The sequence below is a fragment of the Mustelus asterias genome, chromosome 13 (assembly GCF_964213995.1).
Source record: "Mustelus asterias chromosome 13, sMusAst1.hap1.1, whole genome shotgun sequence".
Classification (NCBI taxonomy): domain Eukaryota; kingdom Metazoa; phylum Chordata; class Chondrichthyes; order Carcharhiniformes; family Triakidae; genus Mustelus; species Mustelus asterias.
Genome location: NC_135813.1, coordinates 45,068,074 through 45,095,032, shown reverse-complemented (window position 1 = coordinate 45,095,032; position 26,959 = coordinate 45,068,074). Strand labels below are relative to the sequence as shown.

The 26,959-nt window shown below is 43.6% G+C and overlaps 1 protein-coding gene across 1 annotated transcript; it reads left to right on the top strand.

Annotated features, from left to right (window-relative positions):
• The first annotated feature begins 1,058 nt into the window (after positions 1 to 1,058).
• On the top strand, positions 1,059 to 26,959 carry wdr31 (WD repeat domain 31). Its single transcript, XM_078227532.1, has 9 exons — positions 1,059 to 1,114; positions 11,751 to 11,880; positions 12,294 to 12,368; positions 12,805 to 12,949; positions 13,547 to 13,647; positions 16,153 to 16,220; positions 20,480 to 20,621; positions 22,667 to 22,829; positions 26,799 to 26,959. Exons 1-9 carry the CDS (start codon positions 1,059 to 1,061, stop codon positions 26,957 to 26,959), a joined length of 1,041 nt encoding a protein of 346 aa, XP_078083658.1.

Here is a 26,959-nt window from a genome sequence, read left to right as displayed (position 1 = left end):
TATCCTTTCAAGCCTAATTCTTTTTAAAACAGATTTATGGAGTCTGCTTGAATAGTACTTTAAGGCAGACAAATTCACTTGTAATCACACATTGTGCAAAGAACATTACATTTTTCTGTGCTCTTACGTTAACCACATCCCCTCACCCCGATTGATCTTGTGATCATAAATTTATGGCCTTTCATTGCAGCCTATCATTACCTTATAATTACCCTGCATAATCTTGAAGATTCCCTTAACCTTGGTTGAAGTGGAAGTATATAACTTCTCAATTTGTCTCCATAACCTTTGTTTGTATCTTGTTACTGCAGTGTCCTAGAGAATCTGTGCCACACCCTACCCATTATGCCCTTTCTATATTGGGGCGCCCAATTGTACAAAACCTTAATTCTGCTGCAAGTTGAATATCATCTCCTTTTGCCTTTTTCTTATTTTCTCACAGGATCTGAGCATCATTGCCAGGTCAGCCTTTATTGCCCATCCCTAATGCCCTAGAGAAGATGGTGATGAGCCACCTTCTTGAACTGCTGCATGCATAGTGGGTTGCTAGGGTGGCTTGCTAGACCATTGCAAAGGGCAGTTAAGAGTCAACCACATTACTCTGGTTCTGTAGTAGTAATAATCTGGAACTCTTTGTTGACGAAGGTGCTGGAAGCAGAGACAATCAAAATTGAGGTGAAGCTTAACAGGGAGCCAGTACAAGTCAGTGAACACGGATGGAATTAAGCTGGATTTAGTACAAGTAAGGGCATGAGGAGCAGCACTTTGGATGATTTTAAGATTACAGAGGATAAAATGTAGGAGGCTAGCCAGGAATAGTCATTCTTGGTAACAAGGGCATTGGTGAGAGTTTGAGCAAAAACTGAGTTGAGGCAGAGTCGGGCAGTATTGCAAGGATGGAAATAGCCGGTCTTAGTGAAGGTGCTCATACGTTGTCAGAGCACATCCCAGAGTCAAAAATGACATGGAGGTTGAAAACAATCTAGTCTCAAACAGTTTCTAGGGAGAACAATAGAGTAGGTGGTGAAGTAATGGAGTTTGTAGTGTGACCGAAGACAATGGCTTTGGGCTTGGCGGGCCTTGGAAAATCACAGAATCGCCTCCTAGTCAACATGTAAGTTTGCCTTGACACCTTTAATGGTCCCTAGACCTTCTCTGCAAACTTCTGGGTATTTAAGCAGAAGTTCTCTAAGGCGGCAATTCTCTGGCTCAACATCTTTCAGCTAATCTAGATGAATCTCTTGCAACAATTTCACCCCATTAGTCTTGGCCCCGAACCCTCCACTACAATCATTGGTAACCAAACCAACTGTCTTTCATAGGAGACAGATTCTGAGGTTGTACCCACAATTCACAAAGATTCCCCTGTATAGGTTCTCAGCCTTGCTGAGGTCCTGAATGAAGTTAAGGACTGGAGTCCAGAGCGAATTCTATGGAACACTGATTCTCTGACTACCGATATAGCTGCACCGGTATTGACCTCCATTAGTACCGTTGTCCATTTAATCATACGTTTATCTTGATTAGGTCCAATTTGGACATCATAGAATCATACAATGTAGAACGAGGCAATTCGGCCCACCAAGTCTGCGCTGACCACAATCCCACCCAGGCCCGATCCCTATAAACCCCATGCATTTACCCTAGCTAGTCCCCCTAACATTAAGGATCAATTTAGCATGGCTAATCAACCTAATCCGCACATCTTTGGATTGTGGGAGGAAACCGGGGCACCCGGAGGAAACCCACGCTGACACAGGGAGAATGTGCAAACTCCATACAGACATGACCCAAGCTGGGAATCAAACCTGGGTCCCTGGCGCTGTGAGGCAGCAGTGCTAACCATTGTATCACCGTGCCGCCCTAAATCGCTAAGCAATTTAATTGTTCTAAATCCAATGTAGATGGACCTTCCGAGGTGTGAACGCTCCTGGATACTGGCCTATGAGCTGATTTTTAAATGTAGGTCTTGAAGGACTCCTTTGCTGTTTCAACTCCACATACTAACAACAATTACAATGCACTACCAAGCGGGATTCTGAAGAAACTTGTAACTGTTTGGTTGAAGTTAGGTTTTGCTTTGGGGCTGTGCTGTGGGCAGACCTAGAGTAACGTGCATCTGAATACTTCCTGAGTGAAGCTATGTAATCACCTGCGCTCAAGTGGTAGTCCCCAAACTCAGTCGAGTGTCCCACTTCCATTGGATACCTTGCAATTTATATGCTCCACTTGCAGCATTTTCCAATGATAAGGCCAGTTGTGGCGCCTGTTTGAAATCCAGTTGAGCTTCAGCTAACAGGTGCTTTTGAATAGTTACATTATTAATCCTGCATACCAGATGGTCCTTAAGCATCTCGTTCAGAGTTAAACCAAATTAACCTAATTCGAAACCCGTAACAGATTCCCCTGGCTCTCGGATTGCAGAATAAAAATAATAACATTAAGACCATAAGACACAGGAGCAGAATTAGGCCACTCGGTCCATCGAGTCTGCCATTCACTCATGACTGATATTTTTCTCATCCCCACCCTCCTGCCTTTAGCCCATACTCCCTGATCCCCTTATTAATTAAGAACCTATCTATCTCTGTCTTAAAGATACTCAATGATCAGGCCTCCACAGCCTTCTGTGGCAAGAGTTCCACAGATTCAACACTCTAGCTGAAGAAATTCCTCCTCATCTCTATTTTAAAGGATCGTCCCTTTAGCCTGAGGTTGTGCCCTCTGGTTCTAGTTTTTCCTACTAGTGGAAACATCTTCTCCAAGTCTACTCTATCCAGGCCTCGCAGTGTCTCGTAAGTTTCAATAAGATCCTCCATCATCCTTCTAAACTCCGAGTACAGACCCAGAGTCCTCAACCGTTCTTCATACAATAAGCTCTTCATTCCAGGGATCATTCTTGTGAACCTCCTCTGGACCCTTTCCAAGGCCAGCACATCCTTCCTTAGATACGGGGCCCAAAACTGCTCACAATACCCCAAATGAGGTCTGCCCAGAACCTTATATAGCCTCAGAAGTACATCCCTGCTCTTGTATTCTAGCCTTCTTGACATGAATGCTAACATTGCATTTGCCTTCCTAACTGCCGACTGAACCTGCACATTAACCTTAAGAAAGTCTTGAACAATGACTCTCAAGTCTCTTTGTATTTCTGATTTCCTAAACATTTCCCTATTTAGAAAATAGTTTATGCCTCCATTCCTCCTTCCAAAGTGCATAACCTCACACTTTTCCACATTGTATTCCATCTGCCACTTCTTTGCCCACTCTCCTAACCTGTCCCAAGTCCTTCTGCAGCCCCCCTGCTTCCTCAATACTACCTGTCCCTCTACATATCTTTGTATCATCTGCAAACTCAGCAACAGTGCCTTCAGTTCCTTCTTCCAAATCGCTAATGTATATTGTGAAAAGTTGTGGTCCCAGCACTGACCCCTGAGGCACACCACTAGTTACTGGCTGCCATCCTGAAAAAGACCCCTTATTCCCCACTTTCTGCCAGTCAGCCAATCCTCTATCCATGCCAGGATCTTACCGTTAACACTATGGGTTCTTAACTTATTTAACAGTCTCCTATGCGGCACCTTGCCAAAGCCCTTCTGGAAATCTAAATAAATCACGTCCACTGGTTTTCCTTTATCTAATTTCCTTGTTACCTCCTCAAAGAACTCTAACAGATTTTTCAGACATGACCTCCCCTTGACAAAGCTGCGCTGACTCAGTTCTATTTTATCATGCACTTCCAAGTACTCTGGGATCTCATATTTAATAATGGACTCTAAATCTTGCAAATGACCAAAGTCAGGCTAATTGGCCTATAATTTCCCGTCTGCTACCTCCCTCCCTTCTTAAACAGCGGTGGTTACATTAGCCACTTTCCAGTCCTCTGGGACCCTCCCTGCCTCCAGTGATTCCTGAAGGATCACCACCAATGCCTCCACAATTTCCTCAGCTATCTCTTTTAGAACTCTTGTGTGTAGTCCATCCGGTCCAGGTGATTTATCCACTTTCAGACCTTTCAGTTTTCCCAGTACTTTCTCTTTAGTGATGGCCACTACACTCACCTGCGCCCCCTGACTCTCCTGGAGCTCTGGCATCCCACTGGTGTCTTCCACCGTGTAAACTGATACAAAGTTACTATTCAGTTCCTCTGCCATTGCTCTGTTTCCTATTATTACTTCTCCAGCCTCATTTTCCAGTGGCCCAATGGCTATTTTTGCCTCTTATCTTTTATATATTGAAAAAAACTCTTCCTATCTTTTATATTACTAACTAGCTTACACTCATATTTCATCTTCTCCCCCCCCCTTAGTGTTTATTTAATTGTCCTCTGCTCGCTTTTAAAGGCTTCCCAATCCTCTAGCTTCCCACTAATCCTCGCTACTTTGTATGCTTTTTCTTTTGTTTTTATGCTGTCCTTGACTTCCCTCGTCAGCCATGGATGCTTCGTCCTTCCCTTAGCATGTTTCCTCCTCCTTGGGATGAATTTATGTCATGCCTCCCAAATAACTCGAAAACTCCTGCCATTGCTGTTCCACTGTCTTCCTTGCTAGGCTCCCTTTCCAATCAATTCTGGCCAGCCCCTCCCTCATTTCTTTGGAGTCACCTTTTATTTAATTGTAATACCATAACATCTGATTCCAGCTTCTCCCTCTCAAACTACAGGGTAAATTCTATCATATTGTGGTCACTGCTCTCTAAGGGTTCCTTCACCTTAATTTGCCTAATCAAGTCAGCCTCATTACACATCACCAAATCCAGAATTGCCTGTTCCCTAATAGGCTCTGTCACAAGCTGCTCAAAAAACCATCTTAGACATTCCACAAATTCCTTTTCTTGGGATCCGCTACCTACCTGATTTTCCCAGCCCACCTGCATATTGAAGTCCCCCATGATTATTGTAATATTGCCTTTTTTTATATTGCCTTTTCTATCTCCTGATTTATTTTCTGCCCCACATCCTGACTACTGCTAAGGGGCCTGTTCATAACTCCCATCAGGGTCTTTTTACCTTTGCGATTCCTCAACTCTACCCACAGAGATTCTATGCCTTCTGATCCTATATCACTTCTTGCTATTGATTTAACTTCATTCTTTACTAACAATGCAACCCCGCCCCCTTTGCCCATCTGCCTGTCCTTCCGATAGGACACACATCCTTGAATATTTAGATCCTGGCCCTGATCACCTTGCAGCCACGTCCCTGTGATGGCCACAACATCGTACTGGCCAATTTCAATGTGCGCAACAAGCTCATTTACCTTGTTCTGTATACTGAGTGCATTTAGGTACAACACCCTCAGTCCTGCATTGACCACCTCCCTTCTCGTACTTGTCAACTTTTTTGCTCTGCCTGAGATTAGATTCCTGCCACTTTCTATACTCTCTGTTCTATTATGTGGTCTTGAAACTTTACTAATCTCTCCTGAGCCCTTTGCTCCTTTAAGTAGTTGAAAACATCTCAGAATTGGAGGTGGCTTGGGGTCGTAGTATTCTTTAACTAGTTCAGTCAATTCCTGAAAGGTTTTGGTATTCGGTTCCTCAGGGAAACTTAAACTCCTAATGACAGCAAATGCTGAAGCACCACAGGCAGTCAGGAGAATTACTTGTTGTTTGTCACCTGCCATAATGTCGTTTGCCCAAAAAAAGCATATGTTCCACATATTGGGCCCAGTCCTTGACGGCAGAGCCAAACAAATCTAATCTTCCAAACAAAGGCATGAAGTGTAAGAATGGCTTACCCCAACTTTTGGGAGCAAGTTTCTTCACAGTCATGCTTTATCTGATCACCACTGAAATAACTCCTCGGAGGCCGGTGTCCCTTCACCAAACTTTGATTTATTTACATAGTCAGCAACACTCCGAAAGGTACTTCCTCATACAGAGTACAAACAGTATAAACCCAGAGTGCCAGCAACCCTGACACTCCACATTATATACACAGGCATGACTCTCAGATTGGCCAACCCATTACTGCCTTAAATGGGGAGATCACATTTTAAGAGGTCCACATTGTGGGCCTCGTTAAAGACATTGCAACTCCCTCCCGATAGCCCATGCCATCAAGTGGTTGGCTCAGTAACAAGTTTAATTGACCCGTGACTATCTAGTCATGGCAGGCAGGCTGCCGATATTTGAGGATGGCTGGGAAGGTGGTGCGATGGGACACCCACATAATTTTACACGCGCCCCTGCTGAAAACACATCTGGAAGGGACACATAAAATACAGCCCTCTCTTTGTCACAGTTGCACAGGCGCTACTTGTTACAAGCTGCAGGGCAATCAGGTGAATATGGGCCTGTAGCCATTCGAAGTCGTATTGTCAATGCTCAGATTCAAATGTCAATTTAAATTATTGGTAGCACTGTCAGTCATCTTTGATGAAAAGATCATGAGCTCAAGTCACAACACCTTTTATCTCGGAGCATGATCTTCTACAACCTGCCACTCTGAAGTCGCATGTGACTCTTTAACACCTCATTTGAGGCTCCAACCTTTTCCGGTTGGATCATGTTATCATGAAAGAAATCTACAAAAACAAATTAGTCAAGAAAAATAAGAGCCATGTTTTTATTGTGAGGTAAAAGGGATAAGCAACAAATGCCAGTGATACTCGTGTTCCATCAAAAGAATAAAAATGGCTGATCATTATGCTGCATTTTATGGTTTCAAATTATTATTTAACAAAAAACTTAATTGTGCTCTAAGCAAACCTGTTCGAGCGGTATGGCTACATTTTGGTTAGAGATAATGTCAGATTTTCACCTTGTTCCAAATAGTTTTTATTTTAGGCAATTTTAAAATTTTTACTTTGAAAATGTTCATCAGGTGAAAAAGTCCTGGGGCTGGATGTTTGCTCCTGAGGTGGAAATTTCCCAACATGGCAGACCCACCTTGGTTTAAAGAACCTCAGTTACTTTAAATTTTCACTCCAAGGAGGCAGGGGCAGGATGGACATGTTGACCCAAAAGCAGGTTGTGGGCAGGCAGGTGGCTTGACAGGTTGGTTAGAAGTCCCACTTGGCTCTGTAAGATTTTTTCCCAGTTGTTTTAGAAGCTGTTAGGCATTATAACCTCCCCTCCTCGCACTTCCCCTCAGCCACACACTTTGCCCCCCCCATGACAACTCATGCCCCCACCATCCCCCTCAGACTTCCATGCCAACTCATACCTCCATAGCCACTCAGCACTATCCATTATGGGCACACATTATAGAGCCGTGTGAGCATGAAAAAAGTTAAACTTCTAACCATCCGATAGAGCTCTCATTCATACACACCTGAAACAGCAAAAAACCTTTCACTCATGAAACCATTTCAAAACTTTTAAACCCCCTCAAATGTTCGATCTGTCCTAAAAACAATCTTCCACCTAGTAAACACATCAAAGAAAGCCAATCCTTTAATACCTATTTAAAATGTTTATCAGAATGTGAAATCAGCCACCCACTCCATTCCCACCTCTGAGATAATTGCTTTTGGAGATTTTGAAACTCAGTCAAGTATTCCATAATGCTGCTGCTTGTAGCTACTCCTACCAGGATCGCTGCTGCCATGGAATATCATGTTTCCCTGTCTTCACCATCCTCACACATCCACTGTGACTTGTTTGCAATCATTCTGTGATGTCCATCATCCAAGTATGCCCAGGTTGACCCATCTTTCTGCTGCCTTTCACTTTTCCCTTTACAAGTGATCTTTATTGCTATACAACTCTCATTAAGTGGCCAAAACACTGATACTTTCTTTTCTGGTACTTTCTTTTCTGGATCTTAATTTTTTGTTTATTGCAATTTCTAGCACCTCTTAATTGGTGTTATGATTTGTTTATGGAATTGTCAGTGCACATCTTATCATCCACATTTCAAAGCCTCTGTTTCCTTCCACAGAATTTTATTGTCCAGGTTTCTAATGCAGACAGGAAAGTAGATAGAATGTAGCATCTTATGAGTTTTTCCTTGTTATAGGCTTGAATTTCTTATTAATACATCTTTCACCTTCAGAAAATTACAAAGAACAAAGAACAATACAGCACAGGAACAGGCCCTTCGGCCCTCCAAGCCCGCGCTGCTCCCCGGTCCAGGATTGAATCCTGAATCCAGGATCCCCGCCCAATTTTCCAGCCTATCTACATACCAATATCCTATCCACCGAGCTGTCCCTCACAGCTACGATGCTTTGTTCATCACAACCTATTAACTCACCCCCACCCCCCCATTCCAGACCATGTGATCTCCAGGGAGAGGCGAAAACCCAGAGTGAAAACCCCAGGGCCAATATGGGGAAAAAAAATCTGGGAAATTCCTCTCCGACCCCCTGAGGCGATCGAAACGAGTCCAGATCACACTGGCCCTGATCGGAAAATGCTTCCCAACCCTAGTCATTTCCACTTCCACGAACACCATATGAATTCCCTGCCCCCGAGACAGGTTCCCAACTATCCGCAGTCTCGCTCTGTACTGGCACCAGCAAGATGATCATAGAATGAAGCCTTGAAACGAGAAACAAGGAACAATTAGCCCGCGCCGCTCCCTGGTCCAAACTAGACCACTCTTTTGTATCCCTCCATTCCCACTCCGTTCATATAGCTGTCTAGATAAGTCTTAAACGTTCCCAGTGTGTCCGCCTCCACCACCTTGCCCGGCAACACATTCCAGGCCCCCACGACCCTCTGTGTAAAATATGTCCTTCTGATATCTGTGTTAAACCTCCCCCCCTTCACCTTGAACCTATGACCCCTCGTGAACGTCACCACCGACCCGGGGAAAAGCTTCCCACCGTTCACCCTATCTAAGCCTTTCATAATTTTATACACCTCTATTAAGTCTCCCCTCATCCTCCGTCTTTCCAAGGAGAACAACCCCAGTTTCCCCAATCTCTCCTCATAACCAAGCCCCTCCATACCAGGCAACATCCTGGTAAACCTCCTCTGTACTCTCTCCAAAGCCTCCACGTCCTTCTGGTAGTGTGGCGACCAGAACTGGACGCAGTATTCCAAATGCGGCCGAACCAACGTTCTATACATCTGCAACATCAGACCCCAACTCTTATACTCTATGCCCCGTCCTATAAAGGCAAGCATGCCATATGCCTTCTTCACCACCTTCTCCGCCTGTGACGTCACCTTCAAAGATCTGTGGACTTGCACACCCAGGTCCCTCTGCGTCTCTACACCCTTTATGGTTCTTCCATTTATCGTGTAGCTCCTCCCTACATTATTCCCACCAAAATGCATCACTTCGCATTTATCAGGATTGAACTCCATCTGCCATTTCCTTGCCCAAATTTCCAGCCTATCTATATCCTTCTGTAGCCTCTGACAATGTTCCTCACTATCTGCAAGTCCTGCCAGTTTTGTGTCGTCCGCAAACTTACTGATCACCCCAGTTACTCCTTCTTCCAGATCATTTATATAAATCACAAACAGCAGAGGTCCCAATACAGAGCCCTGCGGTACACCACTAGTCACAGGCCTCCAGCCGGAAAAAGACCCTTCCACTACCACCCTCTGTCTTCTATGACCAAGCCAGTTCTCCACCCATCTAGCCACCTCCCCCTTTATCCCATGGGATCCAACCTTTTTCACTAGCCTACCATGAGGGACTTTGTCAAACGCTTTACTAAAGTCCATATAGACAACATCCACGGCCCTTCCTTCGTCAACCATTTTGGTCACTTCTTCAAAAAACACCACCAGGTTAGTGAGGCATGACCTCCCTCTCCCAAAACCATGCTGACTATCGTTAATGAGTTTATTCCTTTCTAAATGTGCATACATCCTATCTCTAAGAATCTTCTCCAACAACTTCCCCACCACGGACGTCAAGCTCACCGGCCTATAATTACCCGGGTTATCCTTCCTACCCTTCTTAAATAACGGGACCACATTGGCTATCCTCCAATCCTCTGGGACCTCACCTTTGTCCAGTGACGAGACAAAGATTTGCGTCAGAGGCCCAACGATTTCACCTCTCGTCTCCCTGAGCAGCCTTGGATAGATTCCATCAGGCCCTGGGGATTTGTCAGTCTTTATATTCTCTAACAAACCTAACACTTCCTCCTTTGTAATGGAGATTTTCTCCAACGGTTCAACACTCCCCTCCGAGACACTCCCAGTCAACACATCCCTCTCCTTTGTGAATACCGACGCAAAGTATTCATTTAGGATCTCCCCTACTTCTTTGGGCTCCAAGCATAAGTCCCCACTTTTGTCCCTGAGAGGTCCGATTTTTTCCCTAACAACCCTTTTGTTCCTAACGTATGAATAAAATGCCTTGGGATTCTCCTTAATCCTGTCTGCCAAGAACATTTCGTGACCCCTTTTTGCTCTTCTAATTCCCCGTTTGAGTACTTTCCTACTTTCATTGTACTCCTCCAGAGCTCCCTCCGTTTTTAGCTGCTTGGACCTAACATACGCCTCTCTTTTCTTTTTGACCAGTCCCTCACTTTCCCTGGTTATCCACGGTTCTCTAATCCTACCCTTCCCATCCTTTTTTACAGGCACATGCTTGTCCTGTAGCCCTAACAACCGTTCCTTAAAAGACTGCCACATACCAGATGTGGATTTACCCTCAAACAGTCTCTCCCAATCAAGAGCTGCCAATTTCTGCCTGATCCCACTAAAGTTAGCCTTCCCCCAATCCAACACCTTACCCTTGGGACACCACTCATCCTTTTCCACCACTATCCTAGCTATTTCTATCCTTCATTTAATTTTGGCATAATAATGACCTCAACTGTAATAACAGCCCTCAGGAAATGTCAACAATGAACACAATTAAAACTACAGGATTTTTTTTTCTAACCTACATCAGATGGCCTGTCATTCAAAACAGTCCAGCAGCTAGTGTATTTTTAATACAGACTGACAGCTTCAGCTGCTGTTCTTTTGTTTTTAAAGACCAGGGGATTTAAATATCTTCAGATCATGACATTTAAACAGCCCTCATCGGCCCTTCAAGAGCATTTACGTCTACTCAATAAATTTGTGACTCTCGCACTGTGAATTAAGGTCCGTAAAACAGCACAAATGGGATGTTTTTGAACTTAGCACTAATATCAAATGGCCCTGCTGAGTTCCAGATTTTCCACCTGTGTGCTCATATGCTACTCCTTTCCCCCTGCTGGCGAAAACAGGATTTGTTGCAAATGGGGAGAGGACTTCCGCATCCAGGTCCTACTCATCATTTTAAAAAGTTTACAGAGTCGGCTCAACTTCGCAAAAATCTTTCTTCCACAGAAAAGATCTGTGGAAGAAAATAGAGGCAATTGATATGTGGATGCTAAGATGTGTACTGAAAATTCCATATGAAACAAAATATCTGGACATTTAGCAGTTTGCTATTTGTGGTGTCTAACTTTGAATAAATTCATTGCCACATTTACAAAGAAACTGAGAGTGACTGCATTTCCTGAGCAATGAGTTGTTTCTGAAATGTAATGAAACATCTTCTGAGCCCAGAAGGTGCTCTTGAAGTACAAATAGTTCATTTCATTTGATACCCTTATAGCTAGCAGATTCTTAATCCACTCATCCACAGATTGCAGAAGTAAAAGGGAAAGTGTCAATCCACTATCCAGACCTCAGCTTGAGCTATTTGTTTCCTGGTCTGAAATCTTCAGGATCCACACATCGTTATTACAGACCCACAATCTGTCAAGAAACAAAGAACACATTCCAAACAAAGTAACTTACACTGCAGTCCTCAGATCACGCTGTGCATTGTGCTTGAACTGTGTTGTAATTTTTTTAAGGATTGATGGGGATACAGGCCACAGTTCCAATACTCAAGTGGTTCAACAGTACAGTCCTGTGCATAATGATGCCGTGACATCATTGGCCTCCCTGACATCTGAGCACTGTGTGTCTGGTGGAAAGGACAAGGTGAGATTCCCATCTTCGGAAGAGCAGAAATGGAGGGTATTTGTTTGAGTAGGATTTTACATTTGTAGTACAATAGTTTTGTGACATTTTTATGAGGTGGTTTACAAACAGACACACATTGGACTTGCATATCTGCTTGGTTTCGTGTCTGCAGTTTTCTTCTTAATCCAGGAAGGCAGCTACACACTTGGGGCTCCAGACAGCAGTGTCTTGTGATGTAGCATTCCGTTTGTACTGTAAATGCCAGCTTACACACTGCTTGTTCAATACTAAACACAAATGTTTCATATGATAGCTGTGTTTTTAAGTATGCACCTGTATGTGCATACATGTAGGATGTTTGGGTTCTAATTTAATTCAGTCATGATGTCTACTGTCTATTACTAAAATGTACCAATTTTGCTGTCCTGTAGACAGTGGTCATATGTAACTGGAAATCTGGTGATGTGCAGCAGAAATTCATAGGTCATGAACGTGATGTGACTAAGGTAAGAGCAATTTATAAATCACTTGGCAGCAAATATATTTACTGATCATGATAGAGGCAGGAAGAAATTAAGGAATGCTGTTAATTGTGTAGGTGGAAAGAGCTCATCATTTGTGTTCTGGGGCCTAATTTTGAAGTCTAGCAGAATGTAAAGGGTGACGGTTATCCTCTCGTAGATTTGTGGTACAAGGCTTTAGTCATGTCTTTCATCTTTGAGGTCATGCTAAATAGAATCATAGAATGGTTACAACACGGACAAGGCCATTCGCTCTGTCAACCTGTGCCAGCTCTACCCAAGAGCAGCATGTGATGCACACAGAGACCTGGTCCATTCTGATTTTCAGCTGATGCCAAGATTGGCACTGAAGTCACCTGCACCTGAACAAAATGGTGGCTGGCCCCCATAATTAAGAATTGTGTATGTAATTTTATTTCAGGTAACCTGCCTCTTTCAGTCAAACAGGATGTTCAGTGCTTCACGTGATAAAACAGCCCTAATGTGGGACATGTACAATAAAGCTGGACCACTACAGGAGTTTACTGGGCATGAATTGGTGGTGACTGGCCTAGCTGTGAGCCCAGGTATGTACTCAAGAAGTCATAATTCACTGTAATATTTCAGAATTTATTGTTTGTATGTTTCTCTTGCCACAATAAATTTAATCGGGTTGTAGCAAAAGTTATGCATTTATTGAAAGGGGAACATTTTCCTGTTTTTCTTGCAGAAAGTAAGGGGAAGAAAGGAAGAGAGTCAAAGGCAAGCTGAGATAACAACAGAAAGTGTCCAACAGAGGGGAAAAGACAAGTGGAGAAATAACTCAAGGATCATAATGATATAGAGAGTTGGAAAGGAAAAGGGACGACAACAGGAGAACATATTTAAGAAACTTGCATGCAGGCAGAGAGACAAAATGTCAATTAGAGGAGCCTAAAATTATAGAGTGGGCAACAAGGCAGAGCCAATGGCAAGAAGAGAAGGATGCCAGCTTTTTTGTCGATGAGGAACATCATTTTGTATATAACTTTATTTACCAGAGGTTCTGTCTCTTCCTCACTTGACTCTGTGCTGGGTCATGAGTGAGAAGACATTGTGCCTATATTGGGCTTTTTTCTACAAGAGTACAATCTTTCTTTGACCAGTGTGCCATGTTTGTATTATCGTATTATTGTCCTTTCCAGATGGTTTGCAACTGTGTACAGGATCTCGGGATAATTCCGTGTGTATGTGGGATGTGGAAACTGGGGACTGTCTACAAAGCAACTCTATTTCCAGGAATCTGGTAGGATTGGTTGGTAGCTGATCACTGGTTTTCCTAATGCTGTTGGGGGTGAATTTAGTGCAATACCGAGGAAGCTCTGTACTGAAAAAGGTGCCATATTTTGAATGAAATGTTAAACAAAGCTCTGTCTTCCCTTTCAGGCGGACGGTAAAGATCCCAAAAACATAACTTTATTCCCCTGTCCTGGGACAAACATTTATCCTCCCCCGATCCTAAAAGAGATGAGCTGTTATTTATCATGTTGCTAATTGTGGGAGTTTGCTAGGTGTAAACTGACTCCTGCATTTCTTATGTTAGAATAATGAATTCAATTCAAAATAACTTCATTGGCTGTAAGACACTTTCTGAGAGTGAGTGAGAGATTTAAGTTCTTTCTCTACTAAGTTTCCATAATGTTATAATAGCCACATAAATCTCCAATTTAAAAAAATATATTTTTATTGAAGACTTTTCTCCATTTGTACAAACAATGCAGCAAACTTCAAGAATTGGTTCAGTACAGCATAATCATTTCACATATAAATACAGAGAAGACTGACAAATACCATCAGAATTGGTTTGAAATATCAATTACAGTTCATTGTAATCATAATTGGCACCTCCCTTCGTACAGATAATGAAAGGATATTACACAGAGTGGGGGATATCAGGATAAGGCCATGAGCACTTGGCACAATGGTGCACACCCTCACCCACAGGATAACAAGGTCCAAGTTACATTGCATAAATGAGCACCTATGGGGTCAATATAACCAATCAGAGCCCAAAACAGCACCTCAAAACTTCCAAACAATGAAAGGATGCCACAGTAAGAGAACATCAGAATACAACCCCAAACCCGAGACGCGGCATTACAGTGTACACTCACACACAGGATAACAGCAGCAGAACCATACAGCTTCATGGGAAGAGTGCAGACAAAACAGAGTCCAAATGTCTAAACTTACCTCCAGATCCCACGAATAACAGGATACCTTCCATTAGGGAGTTCTAAAGCTATCATATAATCTCCACACATAAGTACGAATTTTCAAAATAGCTGCTCCCTTGCCAATACAGCCAGTGAAAGTCGGGGATACTGACACAGATAAAAGAGCCAAGGATTTTCACACCACGCTTGGAGTCACCACAAAATTAGTCTCATTCTTCTTCAGCCACACCAGAAGTGGCACTCAAGCCCCATCATCAGCCAGAAAATTTAACCAATTTCCCCACCAAGGAGATCCCACCCTCCTGAAAAAGAAGAATCGTCAAGACACCCACAGATGGGATAAGTCGGGGAAAGATCCAATCCTTCCCCTCCTGGTTTGGTGATGGGCTGGGCTGCATTCACAATAAGAAGTTTAACAACACCAGGTTAAAGTCCAACAGGTTTATTTGGTAGCAAAAGCCACACAAGCTTTCGGAGCTCTAAGCCCCTTCTTCAGGTGAGTGGGAATTCTGTTCACAAACAGAGCATATAAAGACACAAACTCAATTTACACGAATAATGGTTGGAATGCGAATACTTACAACTAATCAAGTCTTTAAGAAACAAAACAATGTGAGTGGAGAGAGCATCAAGACAGGCTAAAAAGATGTGTATTGTCTCCAGACAAGACAACCGGTCATGGGCATTCGGCCTCTGATATTTGGGTAAGCGTTCTCCAAGGCGGCCTTCGCGACACACGACAGCGCAGAGTCGCTGAGCAGAAACTGATAGCCAAGTTCCGCACACACGAGGATGGCCTCAACCAGGATATTGGGTTCATGTCACACTATTTGTAACCCCCACAGTTGCCTAGAACTGCAGAGTTTCACTGGCTGTCTTGTCTGGAGACAATACACATCTTTTTAGCCTGTCTTGATGCTCTCTCCACTCACATTGTTTTGTTTCTTAAAGACTTGATTAGTTATAAGTATTTGCATTCCAACCATTATTCATGTAAATTGAGTTTGTGTCTTTATATGCTCTGTTTGTGAACAGAATTCCCACTCGCCTGAAGAAGGGGCTTAGAGCTCCGAAAGCTTGTGTGGCTTTTGCTACCAAATAAACCTGTTGGACTTTAACCTGGTGTTGTTAAACTTCTTACTGTGTTTACCCCAGTCCAACGCCGGCATCTCCACATCATGACTGCATTCACAACCCATTGCAGTTCCTTGTGGTCTTGGTCAGAGCAGGAGCCATACCAATCTGTGATACAACCAGAGAGGATGCTTTCTATGGTGCATCTGTAAAAATTGGTGAGATTCGTAGCAGACCTGCTGAATTTCCTTAGCCTTCTGAGAATTAGAGGTGTTGGTGAGCTTTCTTAACTATATCTTTCTAGCTTTCTTAACTATAGCTTTCTTAACTATAACTATGACTCCAAATCACAAGCAGTGTGATCTTAACCGCCATCAGAAATGGCCTCGCAAGCTACCCAGTTCAAGGGCAATTAGGGATGGGCAACAAATGCCGGCAATGTCAGCAATGCCAAATCCCATGAAAGAATTTCTAAAAAATTTTGGTTGACCCTTTCCTAGGTGACACACATCTGCTGGATTCCTGCAGAATCTCTTGTAGTCCAGACCTCAGAGGATAAGATGATCAGGTGGGTAAACCATGGCCCACTCTGTAAGGATGTTTTGCATGTGCAGTGAACTGAAATAGAAGTTCAATGTGTACATTTGTCTGTGTATACTTCCAATCATGGGCAAACCTCAGCAGAGATCAATAGCCGTAGTTAGACTGTGCCTAAATTAATTAAATAATTCTAAAACCTTGCAAAATAAATTGTTGTATTAAATGGTGTTACAGCAATGGCATGAAGTGTATTTAAGGTGGTTAGGATAGATTCTCTTTACAGGTTAGGCACTTCTTTTAATATATCCCCCATTCTACTTTGACAATCCTGGTGTGCTGAACTCCAGCTGTTAACTGTACAAGATCTCTTTATTTTCAGGTTTGTCTTTGAGTACACATCCACCTTTTCCATCGCTTAGGTTTACTGTTTAGTTAAGGTGAGTCCTGGCCACCCACTTAGAGTGGACATTGAATAATGAGATCTGAGCAACAGTTTTACACCTTTTTTTGACGTTCCCCGCGCTTATTTTGTTGTTTTGTTCTGAAAATTGTCATTTAGGCTTGAAGTGCTGGTAACCTCATTAAGGATCTGGATTAGTGGAGATTTTAAATTTGACACTAAGAAGCTGGATTAAGTTTAGTAGGGATGGTCATTCATCGATCTGGATGTAACAAAGACAGCCTGTAGGGAATTAGGTTAAAGAGATAGGCAGGCTGTTTGCTCATTTGAGGATATGTCTAATTATTTGTCAGCGTATTTTTGAGGTGAATTTAACAGAAAATGTGGGATATTTCATTGTGGGAATGTGAGGCAATTTCAGGGATGTTTTGAGGCTCTTTAGAAATGTAATGGCATAGTGACACAACCTGGCTTCACTGTGCTAGGGTGTGACTGTCTATACTAGTTATGTTGAGCAGTCAGTAACGCTTAGAAACTGGGTGTTTTCCGAACAGAAGTAACAAATTGCACACTCTTGGGTGGTGCATGTTGCAAGAATTTTTTTAACGGTTTTAAAACTTGGTGATGAATCGTCTTTGTATTTAGTAACTCCTACCATTATTGCGGTAGATGGAGAAGCTGATTGGTGTGGCAGAAATGAGATACTTTGATCCAGTTTTGTTGCTCAGTAATGGTACATAAGCAGGTTTTAAAAAGCAACTGCAGTTCAGCCCTGTGTGCCAAGTTTATTTCAGCATCATACAAGTTTATTGACAGAAAAATAACTACAAATTAAATAGCTTGTATACGATCAACTGTAGCTTTCTAAAAATTTTACTCATGTGCCCAGGAGATTCTAGTAATGTTTTTCTGTGTTTTAAAAGACTGATTCAGTCTGGATTGCAGGACCAATGTAGAAATCTCAGAAAAAGCCCCATCCAGTTTGAAGGTCCTTTTAAAAAAAAAAGTCAGCTTGAATTTCCAAGAAATAATTTAAATTTAATTAGACTCCCTCTTTTGTTTAATGTATTTGCAAAGTGTTAGCTCAGTTCATTTTATCGTTTAGCCAACTCTTTTTTAAAAATTCATTTGTGGGACATGGACGTCGCTAACTGGCCAGCATTTATTGCCCATCCCTAGTTGCCCTTGAGAAGGTGGTGGTGAGCTGCTGCCTTGAATCGCTGCAGTCCATGTCATAGAAATCCTACAGTGCAGAAAGAGGCCATTCGGCCCATCGAGTCTGCACCGACCACAATCCCACCCAGACCCTATCCACATATCCCTACATATTTTATCCTCTCTAATCTACGCATCCCAGGACACTAAGGGGCAATTTTAGCATGGCCAATCAACCTAACCCGCACATCTTTGGACTGTGGGAGGAAACCGGAGCTAATGGCATTGTGGGTTGACCCACAATGCTGTTAGGAAGGGAATTCTAGGATTTTGACCCAGCGACTGCGAAGGAATGGCGATATATTTCCAAGATGTGGAGATGCCGGCGTTGGACTGGGGTAAACACAGTAAGAAGTTTAACAACACCAGGTTAAAGTCCAACAGGTTCATGATGTGGAGATGCCGGCGTTGGACTGGGGTAAACACAGTAAGAAGTTTAACAACACCAGGTTAAAGTCCAACAGGTTATATCAGATATATTTCCAAGTCAGGATGGCGAGTGGCTTGGAGGGGAACTTGCAGGTGGTGGTGTTCCCATGTATCTGCTGCTCTTGTCCTTCTAGATGGAAGTGGTCGTGGGTTTGGAAGGTGTTGTCTAAGGATCTTTGGTGAATTGCTGCAGTGCATCTTGTAGATAGTACACACTGCTGCTACTGAGCATTGGCAGTGGAGAGATTGAATGTTTGTAGATGGGGTGCCAATCAAGCGGGCTGCTTTGTCCTGGATAGTGCCAAGCTTCTTGAGTGTTGTTGGAGCTGCAACCAGCCAGGCAAGTGGGGAGTATTCCATCACATTCCTGACTTGTTCCTTGTAGATGGTGGATAGGTTTTGGGGAGTCAGGAGGTGAGTTACTCACCACAGTATTCCTAGCCTCTGACCTGCTCTTGTAGCCACTGTGTATATGTGGTGAGTCCAGTTGAGTTTCTGGTTAATGGTAACCCCAAGGATGTTAACAGAGTTGGTTGTAAATATATGACTCTCTGAAATTTACCTGTTTATATTTCATGAAATAATTTTGATATTTTAAATGATCCCTGGTGTGATGTTTTATCATTGAATGCTGGATTGAGATCTTATAGAGCACCCATTCATGTCACCCCGCACCGGCGGGAAACCCGTGGGAGGTGATGCACTGCCAGCGGGAACGGAGAATCCCGCCGGTGTGAACGGCAGGAGAATTCCCCCCTTCATCTTTTGGATGAGACACTAAATGGAGGTCCACCCGCTGTCTCTGGCAGATGTAAAAGTTCCCACATCCCTGTTCAAAAAGGATCAGTTGTCCTCATGGAATCCCAGCAGTGCAGAGGGGTGCCATTCGGCCCATCGAGTCTACCACGATGGCCCTATTCCCATAACTCCACATATTTACCCTGCTAATCCCCTGACACTAGGTAGCATAGTCAATCAATCTAACATAGAAACATAGAAGATAGGAGCAGAAGGAGGCCATTTGGCCCATCGAGTCTGCACCGACCACAATCCCATCCAGGCCCTATTCCCGTAACCCCACATATTTACCCTGCTAATCCCCAACACTAGGTTTAATTTAGCATAGCCAATCAACAGTGAATAGTGAAGAAAGTTATCTCCAGTTGCAATGGGATCTTGATCAATTGGGAAGTGGGCTGACGAATGGCAGATGGAGTTTAATTTAGACAAATGCGAGGTGATGCATTTTGATAGATTGAACCAGGGCAGGACTTACTCAGTTAATGGTAGGGCATTGGGGAGAGTTCCAGAACAAAGAGATCTAGGGGTACATGTTCATAGCTTCTTGAAAGTGGAGTCACAGGTGAACAGAGTGGTGAAGAAGGCATTCGACATGTTTGGTTTCATCGGTCAGAACATTGAATACAGGAGTTGGAATGTCTTGTTGAAGTTGTACAAGACATTGGTAAGGCCACACTTGGAATACTGTGTGCAATTCTGATCACCCGATTATAGAAAGGATATTATTAAACTAGAAAGAGTGCAGAAAAAATTTACTAGGATGCTACCGGGGACTTAGTGGATTGAGTTATAAGGAGAGGCTGGATAGACTGGGACTTTTTTCTCTGGAGCGTAGGAGGCTGAGGGGTGATCTTATAGAGGTCTATAAAATAATGAGGGGCACAGATCAGCTAGATAATCAATATCTTTTCCCAAAGATAGGGGAGTCTAAAACTAGAGGGAATAGGTTTAAGGGGAGAGATACAAAAGTGTCCAGAGAGACAATTTTTTCAGATGGAGGGTGGTGAGTGTCTGGAACAAGCTGCCAGAGGTGGTAGTAGAGGCGGGTTCAATTTTATCTTTTAAAAAGCATTTAGATAGTTACATGGGTACGATGGGTATAGAGGGATATGGGCCAAATGCGGGCAAATGGGATTAGTTTAGGGTTTTAAAAAAAAAGGGCAGCATGGACAAGTTGGGCCAAAGGGCCTGTTTCCATGCTGTAAACCTCTATGACTCTGTGACTCTATTACAATAAATCTAGTAGCTAAAAGTAATTAGGTGGCATTTAGTGTTACTGTTAGATCTCAAGGCTAGAATTGACACTTTGAGCAGAATTGGAAGTTGCAACTTTCCCGTGAAAGTGATCTAAGAGAACTGAAACAATCACGGGCATGGTTCGAAAAGAGCCAGAAATGTTCATTAATGGCTTCCTTGCCATTGTTGTTTTATTCTTTTAACAGGATCTGGGACAGTCGCGAGCTCCAGGTGACCCACACTTTCCCAGTAAAGCAGTACATCCAAACGCACTGTGACGCCAGTCCCGATGGGCGATATTGCATCACCTGCAGCAATGGTTTCAGTGGTGAAGGCTGTGAGGCCACAGTATGTAACCCCCAATTTAGTCCGTTTTAAAGAATGCACACATTCGGGCAGAAGGTTTATCTTAAATTTAAAAAAACTGTTTGTGGTGGAAATAGCATCATCTGAGCTTTGACTGAACAGCACAGATTTGGTCAGGAACTGCAGCTATGTGCGCTTGACATCAAGTTACAAGAGGCTAGAGCTTTAATATTCAGTCCAATAGATTAATGTTGTCATTCCTGCTCCATACCACACACCCCCCAATTCTATTAACACAGCCTTCTATTCTTTTCTCCCTCCTACTTATGTAGCACCTCCTTAATGAATCTATGGTATTGGCCTCAACTATTTCTTGTGATAATGCATTCCACACTTTTTACTACGCTCTGAATAAAGGGGTTTCTCCTGAATTCTCTATTGGATTTATTGGTGGCTCCTGACTCTGGACTCCTGTGCAAGTGGAAACATTTTCTGTACAATTGGCCTACCATACCCTTTTATTATATTAAAGATCTCTATCATGCCACCATTCAGAGATCTTCTTAACTGAAGAAAAGAACACCACCAAGCAATTTCTCCATCTTCTGCAACACAGGCAGAAGTTATGGTCAACATGCTCGGTCTTTCGTGTATCCTCTCAGTCTTGGTACAGCCTTGTGAATCTGTTTGAACCCTCTCCAGTGTCTTTATATATAAACTGCAGAGTACTCCAACTTCTTGGCTTTTCAATTTTATCCTTCTAGTTTGTTTTTTCATGCCCATTTTTAACCAGCATATCTACCTTTAGTGATTTGCTTTCGTAACACTTACTATTCCTAACAATGATGTGGAAATGCCGGCGTTGGACTGGGGTGGGTACAGTAAGTCTCACAACACCAGGTTAAAGTCCAACAGGTTTATTTGGAATCACGAGCTTTCGGAGCGCTGCTCCTTCTTCACTCGCACAATAAGAATGGGGGTAATTCTCCGGGAAATTTTAGCGGGGGCCGTTTCGCGGACTCCCTGCTGGGCCTCCACGTGCCTCCCAGCACCAGATTTCCAGTGCTGTCAGCTCCGTGCCGATTCTTGTCACTGAGCTGAATAAATTATTTAAATTCGCATCTCCATGTCCTTTAAATATTATTAGTCTCCCAGATGGCTGGGTGGTGGGGTTGGTGCCCTCTGGGCATTGGTGCCTTGGCAGTGCCAGCCTGTGCCAGCTGGCACTGTCCAAGGGGCAATGTGCCAATGCCCAGGGGGCATCTTGACACTGCCAAGTGGGTGGGTGGGTTCTAATGTGGCGGGGCCTCTGGATGGTGATTGGTGGTGGGGGGTCCCGCTGCCACTCTGCAGAGGGATCGATGGGGAGGGTAGGAGGCCAGCGATTGGAGCTGGCCATCAGGATGGGGTAGTATGGGGGGGCAGGGGGGGTCGGCACTGTGGGAAGGGGGGGGTCGAGACTGCCAGAGGAGGGGGAAGGGGGGTGAGGGAGATTGAGGCGGGCAGGGAGGGGAGTGGTCAGGGCTAGGCCTGGTCATGTTCAGGGGGCCAGCGATCGGGCTGTGGGGGGGTGGGTGCTGAGAGAGTCAGCGATGCAGGGTCACAGGGCTGGCCAGCAATTGGAAAGCCGACAGACAGGGGCCACTACGCATGTGCCGATCTTGGCATTGACAGATCATCACACACGCAATGGCCCACTCAGTGTTATGCTGCCCAGCCTCTCCAGCGGGTCGCCCCCTGATTTTCAGTGCGATTCACAGTAGATAACTCTGCAGTGCACAGAGTGTTGGAGATCCATTATGAAACTCCCGCTGAAAAAACCAGTGGGATTTATTCCAGTTTTTACCCAAAATCGACACTTAGAATTTTTTTGGGAGAATCGCCCTCAATGTTTCTCAGGCCTCCATCAGTACTCTTGGGAGGTCAAAAGGGCTCCGTGGCAGGAAAAGTTTGGGAAACCTTGTAATAAAGGATAATTACATTGAATTTCAAAGGGAAGGTCATGCTACATGCAAATATTAGCTGCTAAGGGGCTGATGGAGGCCTGTCACTGTTGCTAACAAGACTGTATTTCTCTCTCCTTCCAGCTCTGGGACCTGAGGCAGTCAAAACATAAGGTATGTGAGTACAAGGGACACCTACAGACCACTGCAGCCTGCATCTTTGTCCCAAGTGCAACTTCCTCACTCCCCTTGGTTGCAACCTCGGCACATGACTGCACTGTGAAGATCTGGAATCGTGACACTGCAGGTGCTGTCATTACATCAGACGACAGTTTTGTGACACTAACTTCAGTCAAACTCTGGTATCTTTGATTGTCTTGTAATCTGCAGTCTTTCTCAAGGAAGATTAAGCACGCTGGGACTCATTTCTCCAGAAATTAGGAAGCTAGGGTGGTGACCTAACATCGGTCTTCTAAAATTATGAAGAGATTTGATGGGGTAGACAGATTTTTCCACTGTGGAGCAGACCAGAACTAGGGTGCATAAATATAACATTGTCACTAATAAATCCAATAAGGAATTCGGGAGTAACCTCAAGAATTATTAAAATATTGAATGCGCTACTATAAGGAATAATTGAGGTGAACAGCATAAATGCATTTAGGGGGAAGCTGGATAAATACATGATGGAGAAAGGAATAGAAGATTATGCTGATAGGGTGAGATAACAAGGAGTGGGAAGAAGCTTGTGTGGAGCATAAATAACACATGGACCAGTTTGGCCAAACATGCTGTAAATTCTCTGTACTTCGGGTGGCACGGTGGCACAGTTGTTAGCACTGCTGCCTCACAGCGCCAAGGACCACAATCGATTCTCAGCTTGGGTCACTGTCTGTGTGGAATTTGCACATTCTCCCCATATCTGCGTGGGTTTCCTCCCACAGTCCAAAGATGTGCTGGTTAGGTGGATTGACCATGATAAATTGCGCCTCGGTGTCAGGGGAACTAGCTAGGGTAAATGCATGGGTTTATAGGGATAGGGCCTGGGTCGGATTGTGATCGGTGCAGACATGATGGACCGAATGGTCTCCTTCTGCACTGTATGATTCTATCCAGCTTGGTGATTAAAACAACTTAAAACCCTGGTAACAAAATGTATCGCAATCATAGCAAACTCAGGGAAATAACCCATAATTAACTACTGGAAGATTCAGGAGCAGCGGAAACTTGGAATTCCAAAAACTGACAAATGGTGTAACCAAGCTATTTGGTGCAGGTTTCAGTCTGTTTTGTTTTGTGGTGGGACTGATAGGAGGGACTTGCTTTATACAGATGGGTCTAGTTGCCTAACACTGAAACATCTGACCAGGACGATTGCCACTTGTCCTGGCCCAGGAAGTGAATTTGGTCCCAACAATTCCATACAAGCAAGTTTATTGAGCAAGTCAGTGCCTGTCGTCAAATAATAAATTTATATGTAGCCACTTTCCAATAGAAGAACAATGCTCAATTTCTCTGTGCTGTTGGTACTGACCAGGCTCTTCAGGTTTACAATTAAGATTTCTGAAATTGTTTATGACAAAAACAAATGTAAGCTTAGATGTCATGTGCTGACACCCAAGAAAAGAGGATATAGTTCATTTCCAGGATCTTCACACGTTTAGTTCCTAACCTCAGTCCTTTCGCCATGAATGAGATGCCTTGTTCTTCCCACAGAGTGGAAATGGAGGTGTCTCTGGGCTGCTCTTGTAGGCCCAACGTCTGAATCCATTTCATTAATTAAATTTTGCTTGTAGGTCACCTCCCTATTGATGATATTTCAAAGTCTTTAAAGTTGCAATTGTAAGCCTTAAGTTTCATAGCTTTGACATTCCTATCCTCACTGAGAGAGTGCTGTACTGTTGGAGGTGCTACCTTTCAGGTGAGATTTTAAACTAACGTCGGGTCGATGTAAAAGATTCTATTGCATGAGCTGGTGTCTTGGCTGACATTTAGTGCTTTAAACAACGTCACTGAAGCAGCTGATCCGGTTATTTTTAACCGGATCAACTGCTTAGCTCTGTGCAAATTGCCTACTGCACTTCACATTTCAACAGTCACTACACTTAAGATATTTTATTGGTCATTTTGTCCACATTGGGACATCATGAAGTTGTGAAAACCAGTATATAATTCCAATTTCTATCTTTCTAGCAGAATGCTTTACATGATGCAACACACAACTTAGAGGAAAAATAGGGAGGGCATCACGAATCAGTCTAACTAGGCAGGATGATTCTCCACTACAGGCTCTGACTGGCCCTGCACTTAAAGCTTTCTTTCATGGTGTAAGACACAATTATTAAATAAAACATAGCAAAAGATGATGAATATAGACTTATTCACTCTCTCTCTCTGGAACTATGAAATAATGCACTTTCCCAAAAGAGAGAAGATGGAGATCCTGCTGAGTAAGTGTTTCCCTGAAGGATGTTTGCTTTGATTTCAGTGAATGGACAACAACTGCATAGAGGAAACTGTAAATGGAATTGTTTTAAACATGGCTTGATATAAAATGGAGCTACTCAACTAGGATAAATACTTGCTGTTCAGAGTGCTCATATTGTGCTCATGTGTACACTCAGCAGCTATAGAGTGTACTCTGAGTCACAGCTTTTAAAAGTACTTGTGCTACTAACATGCCTACTAACTTAGCCTGTGTGTGAAACATTCTTTTTAAAAAAATATACATTCCAATTTTCTGAAACTTTTTTATGTATTTGCACTTTGGGATATTCTGGGGTGGTGAAAGGTGCCTTCATTTTCATACTGAACTCAGTTTCAAGTGGTGGTTGAATAAGCACACAGTTTAATGGGAAGATGGTGGTGCAGTGGTAATGTCACTGAACTAGTAATGCACAAGCTAAAGCTTTGGGGACATGAGTTCAAATCCCACCATGGCAGCAAGTGGAATTCAATTTCAATAATCTCAGTAATGGTGACTATAAATCTGTCATTGATTGTCATGAAAAAAACAGACTCTGTAATCTGAACCAGAGACTCTGGAACCACAACAATATGGTTGACTTTTAACTATTCTCTGAAATGGCCTCGCAAACCACTCAGTTCAAGGCCATTTAGGAATGGGCAACAAATGCTGGTGCAGTGATGCCCTCATCCCATGAAGGAATAGATTTTAAACAGTGCAAATGCTGTAAAGCATACGGGGCAGAATCCAGACGCGCTCACCCCAAAACCGGAAAGTCCCACCCGAGATCAATGGACCTTTACATGGTCCGCGCCGCTGCCCGCTATGATTCCTGTGGCGGACGGGACAGGAATATTCCCCCCCACCCCCGTCTTACTCCTTCCAGAATGGAATGGCCTTGATAAATCAATTTTCTGACATTTCTCCTGATGGAGAGAGTAACGTGCTGCAGCCTGCTCCCAGTCTTCTCAAAGTGAGGCTCAGCCTCTTTATATCTTTCAGCATCACCTTCCAATAGGACAGACCAGATTAGTAACTGTGCATAGAACTGTGGAGAGCTCAAAACAACTGGAAATCATCTTAAGACCTGATGATGGCAGAGAGGGGATCTCTTTTTAAGAATCCCATTGTGAAAAGATCAGACCCTTTGTATTGGGTATTCTGAAGGGAGGAGTCAAAGGCTGATCATAGATTAACTTGGCAGACAGGATTAAGGAGAATCCCAAGGCATTTTATTCATACATTAGGAACAAGAGGGTTGCCAGGGAAAAAATTGGACCTCTCAGGGACAAAAGTGGGGAATTATGCTTGGAGCCCAAAGAAGTCGGGGAGATCCTAAATGAATACTTTGCGTCGGTATTCACAAAGGAGAGGGATGTGATGACTGGGAGTGTCTCGGAGGGGAGTGTTGATTAGGGTGACCTAATAGAGGTGTATAAAATTATGAAAGGCATAGATAGGGTGAACGGTGGGAAGCTTTTTCCCAGGTCGGTGTGACGTTCACGAGGGGTCATAGGTTCAAAGTGAGGGGGGGGAGGTTTGACACGGATATCAGAAGGATGTATTTTACACAGAGGGTGGTGGGGGCCTGGAATGCGCTGCCGGGCAAGGTGGTGGAGGCGGACACACTGGGAACGTTTAAGACTTATCTAGATAGCCACATGAACGGAGTGGGAATGGAGGCAAACAAAAGAATGGTCTAGTTTGGACCAGGGAGCGGCGTGGGCTTGGAGGGCCGAAGGGCCTGTTCCTGTGCTGTATTGTTCTTTGTTCTTTGTTCTCATCTTTATTTTTCTCTTTGTATTGTAGTGTGTGTGAGTTCCCTTTGCCTGGATGGTGCAGGACCCCTGTCGTCATTAGCTTCCAGCGATGCTGCTAATTTGCTGTGTGGCAGCTTTAATTCAGGAATTCATCACCTCCGAATGGACTATTCAAACAGCTGCAGCCTGAGCGAAGTGGCAAGGTTCTGA

Excerpts from the sequence above, each read along its gene's own strand:
- wdr31 (XM_078227532.1), top strand. The coding sequence starts at position 1,059 with ATGGCTTTGGGCTTGGCGGGCCTTGGAAAATCACAGAATCGCCTCCTA. Across the intron at positions 12,950-13,546 it reads TGGCCTAGCTGTGAGCCCAG|ATGGTTTGCAACTGTGTACA; the intron begins GTATGTACTCAA and ends TGTCCTTTCCAG. Across the intron at positions 22,830-26,798 it reads CTGGAATCGTGACACTGCAG|TGTGTGTGAGTTCCCTTTGC; the intron begins GTGCTGTCATTA and ends TTTGTATTGTAG.